Genomic DNA, 7,500 nt, shown 5'->3' with positions numbered 1-7,500 from the left:
CATTCGACACCACCCAGAAAGACTCGGAATCACCGTCTGGTACCATATTTCGAGATCCAAAGGCTAGAAAATTCAGGGGGGAAAAAACGAACCGGACATTTTTGTTTCTGTGCTGTAAAAGCTAATGACATTAGTGACGCCGCACTGAACTTTTTTCCAAAGCCAGTGTCACATAAGTCATGTATTTTTTCATTAGAATGGCTAGTGTAAAGGAGGAATATGGAATATATCTTAACAAGGATTATATCAATACAACATATTTTGATTGACCACAAAGAAAAAAATGTCGTGTTGAATTGTAACAAAGGAAACTTTTAAGTACCTTTTTCTCAAAATGGGCTTTTATGACAATGACCCTTCATGTTCTCGACCCTAGATTTTGCCATCCTGTTCCACCCGGTACCTCCACCGATGACACGCAGGTACACCCTGACCCTAACACCGCCCCTTCGGCACCCTCTTCCTCCCTCAGGGTGACGGACGAATGGCGCTGGTGTTGCCTTGCGCGGGACCACCACCTGAAGGAATGTCTCCCGAAGGCGGACCAGTTCTCGTCCTGCGAGGACCTCATGTCCAACGGCGTCCTGCGCGTCTGCATCTGGGTCCTCGGGTTCGTGGCTCTCATAGGCAACTCCTTCGTTATCGTCTGGAGGAGTCTGTACTCGAGCGAGAACAAGGTAAACCCGAAAGCTCTCCAAAATTTTGGATGGCTATCCCTAGTTGGCCCTCCTCACCTCGTTTCCTCATACATCACTTTGTTCATCAAGCAGTGAACAAATGTTCCCTTATTTCCTCACTCATGATTTTGTCCATCAAGCAGTGGAAAATTACCCTCTTACTCCATTATCCAAGATTTTTGGAAAGGTCTACTTAGTTAACCCCACTCCCTCTTCGTTTCCTCACTCATAATTTTGTCCAAGCAATGGGCAAATTGCCCCCTCACTCGATTATCCCAAAAAAATTTGGAACGCTTTACTTAGTTAACCCCACTCCCTCTTCGTTTCCTGACTCATTATTTTGTCCACCAACTGTGAACACATGACCCCTGAACTTGTTTTCTCGTTCTTCATTTTTGTCCATCAACAGTGGACAAAGGTTCCCTCACCTCATTTCCTCTTTCATGATTTTGTCCATTAACAGTGGAAAATTCCCCTCCTCGCCTCATTTCCTCACTTATGATTCTGTCCATCAACGGTACAAAAATGCCCCCTCATCTTATTTCATCACTAGTGATGTTGTCCATCAACGGTGGACAAATGTTCCTTTACCTTGTTTTCTCATTCATGATGGTTCTGTCCACCAACGGAGGACAAATGCCTCTTTACCTTGTTTCCTCACTCATGATAATTCTGTACATCAACGGAGGATAAATGCCCATCACCAACTTTATTTCTTCCAAATATGCATTTGTCCATCAATGGTGGACAAATGTCCCTTCACATTGTTTTCTCCTTCATGATGATTCTGTGCATCAACGGAGGACAAATGCCTCTTTACCTTGTTTTCTCACTCATGATAATTCTGTACATCAACGGAGGATAAATGCCCATCACCAACTTTATTTCTTCCAAATATGCATTTGTCCATCAACGGTGGACAAATGTCCCTTCACATTGTTTTCTCATTCATGGTGATTCTGTACATCAACGGAGGATAAATGCCTCTTTACCTTGTTTTCTCACTCATGATAATTCTGTCCATCAACGGAGGACAAATGCCCGTCACCAACTTTATTTCTTCCAAATATGTATTTGTCTATCAACGGTGGACAAATGTCCCTTCACATTGTTTTCTCATTCATGACGATTCTGTACACCAACGGAGGACAAATACCCCTTCACTTTTCTCTCTCACTCAACGGAGGACAAATGCCCCATCACAACCTTATTTCTTCTAAATATGCATTTGTTCATCAACGGTGGACAAATGTCCCTTCACATTGTTTTCTCACTCATGATGATTCTGTACATCAACGGAGGACAAATACCCCTTGACTTTTCTTTCTCACTCAACGGAGGACAAATGCCCCATCACAACCTTATTTCTTCTAAATATGCATTTGTCCATCAACGGTGGACAAATGTCCCTTCACATTGTTTTCTCACTCATGATGATTCTGTACATCAACGGAGGACAAATACCCCTTCACTTTTCTTTCTCACTCAACGGAGGACAAATGCCCCATCACAACCTTATTTCTTCTAAATATGAATTTTCCCATTGGCGATGAACAAATGTCCTCCTACACACGGACATTTGCTCCCCATCCTCGTTAGCCGTCCCAAGGCTCCAGTGATCTTCCCCCATTTCCTCAAGGTCTTCCCACTTGTCCCTAGAGATTTATGTGCCTCGATAACGCGCTCAGTAAAGCTCTAACAAACAAAGCGTAGTACACACTCGATGGCGCAGTGGTAGAGTTCCCGGCCGCCACTACGGTGGTCCGTTTTCGAATTCCGCCCAGGGCTGAAATAATTTCAATATCGCTGCACTGCGATTCGAAACTCCAACTCTCGTGGGCGGGGAGTTTGGGGTGTATGTGCGTTTAAGGTCACATCATTACCCATAGATCGGTCATATACGAGCTCTGAGCTCTCTACCGGGAGGGAAATAGCTGTCGATCACGAGTCCGACACGTGATCAGAGACTCCGTTCTCACAAGGTGTCTCTTTTGATAAACTCAATTTTACATTGGGGGGGGGGAGAGGACTCACCTCCTAGTGTAAGCCCTATGGTCTCTTGTAACCTCCTCCATTCTTATGTTCTTATGACTGAATTCATTCATCTTCCTCTCTACCAACACATTTATTTATATTATTGTTACTGTTATTATATTTATGAACCATCATCATCTTTATCATATTATCATTGTTAATCATATTATCATCATATCATATCATATATCTTATCATATATTATCATATTATATCATATGTATATTATCATCATATATCATATATCATATATGTTATATAATTATATCATATATCATATCATCATATATCATATTATATTATCATATCATATATCATATTATACCATATATATCATCATATCATCATATTATCATCACATATAATATCATATCATATAATCATTATTATTATTATCATTATCATTATTATTATTATTATCATTATTATCATCATTATTATTATTATTATTATTATTATTATTATTATTATTATTATTATTATTATTATTATTATTATTATTATTATTATTATTATTATTATTATTATTATTATTATTATTATTATTATTATTATTATTATTATTATAATCATCATTATTACTCTTATAATTAAGCAAACTCTTTCTCCTCGTCTTCCTCCCGAAGATGCACTCGTTCCTCATCGTCAACCTGGCCCATGGAGATCTAATTATGGGAATCTACCTGCTCATCATCGCTGCAGTGGACGTACAATACCGCGGCGTCTACGCAGCTTACGAGACCTCATGGAGAACTTCGGCCCTGTGTCAGCTCGCTGGCTTCTTCAGTACCTTCTCCTCAGAACTCTCAGTCTTCACGCTGACAGGTGACCACGATAAACGCACACGTCCTTTGTCAAGGGGGAGCTAATGACCCCCCTCCCCCTCCCCCCTCCCCCTCCCCCCTTCCCTACCCTCCAGAAAGCAAATGTTATACGAACGTTTGTTGAAAGGTTGTCACATATCATGCATACTAGCATGCATGTTTGAATTTATGTGATGAAACAGTTTTTTTTCTTTAGGATATTTGAAATGTATATTTACGTAGATCATACATAAAGGACGATGTCTATATAGTTTTAGGCATTTCATTTATACTCGAGACAAAATAGTACTTTTTTCAAAGTTTGTCGAAAGTTTGTTTAATGTTCGTATTGCATACTTTACTTAACATCGTATAGCAAAAGAAATATTTAATCAAAACGAATCTATTTTGTTACTGTATTCGATTTTACATTGATAAATTTCCAATACTGCAGTTATCAAACAAACATACTTTTCACACACCTTCAACAAACGTTTGCTAAAAGTACACAACCATTGAATACGGGGGGGGGGGGGTGACGGGTACCTGCTTGCATGTCGCGATCCTGAAAGATGGACGGCGAAGCCCCGAGGGGTTGGCACTTGGTCAACTGTATTACTTTTCACAAATGGAGAGCTGGCAAACGGAAACTACTCTCCTCTCCCTGCCACTCTGATTTAACATAAAAACAGTCCCACACTCACACAAGATGGACAACAGTCCAAATTTTCATCCCAGGGAGATCGGGGGGGGGGGGGGAAGGTTTCGAGGACCGTTGCCGGGTACTATGGGGCTGCGGGTTATCCACTTCTTGGAAACTCGAAGCAACAGCTGATTGGTCGATTCGAGGCCATGGGAACGTTTAGTCACGCGTTCGAGTTCTTGGAAACGTTTTTTTTTCTCTCTCTCTCCTTGAACCAAATCGAGGTCAATGAACGAAATCTTTTTTATCCTATATCTGACGTTCTTATCGCTACGTGGGTGCAGCTTTGATGATAAGATTTATTACTATTGTTCCTGGTAGAGGCTTGAGCACTTGAACATCAAACACGAACATTACTTCCACACGTACACACACACACACACACACACACACACACACACACACACACACACACACACACACACACACACACACACACACACACACACACACACACACACACACACACACACACACAGTCATCATTAAGATGGTCTGGGTTCGAATCCCGCTCAGAGCTGAAATAATATCAGTATCACTGTGCTGCGACTCGTTACTCCAACTCTCGTGGGCGGGGAGTTGGGCGTGTGTTTGTGCGTGTAAGGTCACAGGATTACCCATAGATCGGTCATATACAAGCTCTGATGTCTCTTCCGGGAGGGAAATAGCTGTCGATCACGAGTCCAACACGTAATCCAAGACCATGGTGAATCTCTCTCTCTCTCTCTCTCTCTCTCACACACACACACACACACACACACACACACACACACACACACACACACACACACACACACACACACACACGTTATTTCTTAAATTTGAAAATCTCCTATATAGGCCAGTCAATAGAGGAGTAAAAAAAAGGCGAATAAGGAAAAAAATCAGGGAAAGCTGCAATAAGCTTTAATGTGTTTATAATACCTTACTTAATAACATATTAATTTTGCACCCCTCTACCCCCCCGGATTTGGCCGCCATCTTGAAAAAATGGCGACCAAAAACAGTTTTTTCCAAATATCTCACTAGAAACTAATTCTAACGAAAAATGTATCGAAACAAAATTTATTTTACATAAAATTTTCTACAAAAGTTATTTTATTCAATTTTGTGATATACCTCACTGTTTTTGCGCTAAATGTGCGAAAAGATTGTGTTTATCTTTATTTGATACCTACAGTGCACAAAGATCATATAATAATTTCCTTTGTATGCTATACTGAATAAAATATCTAAGTTCCTAACTTGATTATAGTCTTTCTTTTGTTTCAGAACTATTAAAATAGATAGTTAAAGCTTCAGTGAAACCCCAGGCAGTTGTTGGTGCAAAATGTCTTCATTGGGGAAATGTTTAATATGCGATGGACAGCTTTCTGTGGGTGAGACTAGAGAAGTTAAAGAGAAAGGAATAAAGACACTGATTGATTATAGCATTAAGTGGAAAGACGGAAAACATTCTCTGTTAGAAGGACTAAAAAGTGTGAAGGTGCATGAAAAATGTAGAAAAGTGTATACAAAAGAACGGAGAGCTGAAACTTTCCAAGCAAGGCAGAAAACCTCGCAAGTGCCGACAACGTCACTGAGAAGTCAAGAATTACAGTTTGATTTTCTTCATGATTGTCTCTTTTGTGGAAAAGATGCATCAAGTGACTTTTTGAAAAAAGAAAGCAAAAAATATTTAGGTGATCGTGAATCTGTGCACTGTATAGAGATGCTGCATGTTAAGGATACTATTTTGAAAGCTGGTGAAATGAGAAAAGATGAATGGGGCAAAGAAGTATGTACTCGTATATGTAACGTAGTGGATTTAGTTGCTGCTGCTGAGGCAAGGTACCATTCAGCCTGCATGAAAAAATTCTACCAAACATCTTCTGGTATGAAACGTGGTCGTCCCAAAAGCTCTACGGTTTCTGAGGCAATGAGTCATGCTTTTAACTACTTGGAGGAAAATCGAGAGGAATGCCAGTTTACTTTCAGTAAGATTTTTTCAGAATATGAGGGTGAGCTACCAACTGATAAAACCATAAAATCTGAATTGATAGAGAGATATGGACATGATATTATTGTTTCTGTGAACAAAAATAGAAAACCAGTGATCTGTTTCCGTGACACAGGAAACAAAATTTTGACTGACGCTTGGTACGAAAATCATAGAAGTCATGACGAGAAGGAAGAACGGCTTCGGATTGTAAAGACTGCCGCCAGAATAATTGCTGAAGATATAAGATCGCAGATGTACGAAGCAGATCAGTATCCACCACCAGAAAATTTCCTAGAAGAATTGGATTCACTTATTCCAGAAACTCTCCAGTGCCTTGTTAAGACAATAGTCTTAAAAAACAAGAAAGGAAATCAAAGAAAATGGAATAGGAAATGTACAGCAATTTCACATGCTATCCTTACAGCAGCTAGACCAAATTCTTTCATATCTCCTCTACAAATAGGACTTGCTGTTCACTTAAGTCAGAAGTATGGCTCTAAGCATCTACTGAACGTGCTCTCTGCGTTGGGATTATGTGCGTCCTATGCTGAGGCAGCACTCTTTCAAGTATCTGCTTTGCAACATCCAGCCAAGGAACCTCCGAATGATTCATTTGCACAGTTTGTATTCGACAATGCAGATGTGAACATCTCTACTATTGATGGATTTAACACATTCCACAGTATGGGAGGAATTCAGTGTGTTACTCCTCAGAATAATATTACTTCAGATCAGCCAATCACTAGATTAACGAAGATCCCTAGTGCATCGTTTGTTGGGCAGTTTGGTCATAATCCTATTAAAACCTTTGAAAGTAAAAGTGTAAAAGGACTCTTGAATATAAAAGTCAGGGATTTGGCAAGTATCAATCCAGTGTCCACTACTGTATCAATAACAACAACAGAGCTTTTAATAATGCACGCAAACAACACAACATACACTCTATAAAGGATTTGTGGGAAAACCCAGTTTCGGCTGTGGCCTTCCTTGGGGAGACGGGACTGCTCGGACAGACAGTCTAGGGAACGACAACAACAACAACAACAACAGAGCTTTTATGGCTACTTGGAAAATGGCAAAAAAATGCAGTGCCCAGGTTGGAATACATGGAGAAATGTACAGCACACTTCCCATATGATGTGTCCCAGATCTCATATCTTCCCTTTACAAATGCTCCACCTACCAATTATGACACCATATACACAGTACTTAACCAAGCTGTAGAGATATTCGAGACTAAACTCGGAAATGGAAAGTATAAAATATTATATGTGAATCTTTCCACAGCTCTAGCGCAAAAAC

General features: G+C 40.0%; 1 protein-coding gene across 1 annotated transcript in view; it reads left to right on the top strand.

Annotated features, from left to right (window-relative positions):
- LOC143041317 (G-protein coupled receptor GRL101-like) overlaps positions 1-7,500 on the top strand; it is a 95,322-nt gene that overhangs the window by 64,187 nt on the left and 23,635 nt on the right. The window contains exons 16-17 of the mRNA XM_076213139.1: positions 473-677; positions 3,338-3,536. Of these exons, the coding sequence (XP_076069254.1) occupies positions 473-677; positions 3,338-3,536 (404 nt within the window). The remainder of the gene's footprint in view (positions 1-472; positions 678-3,337; positions 3,537-7,500) is intronic.

Source organism: Oratosquilla oratoria, chromosome 30 (genome assembly GCF_046742065.1).
Source record: "Oratosquilla oratoria isolate Oo_2021 chromosome 30, ASM4674206v1, whole genome shotgun sequence".
NCBI lineage: Eukaryota > Metazoa > Arthropoda > Malacostraca > Stomatopoda > Squillidae > Oratosquilla > Oratosquilla oratoria.
The sequence above is the reverse complement of the archived record's forward strand: the minus strand, read 5'-3'. Positions and strand labels throughout refer to the sequence as shown.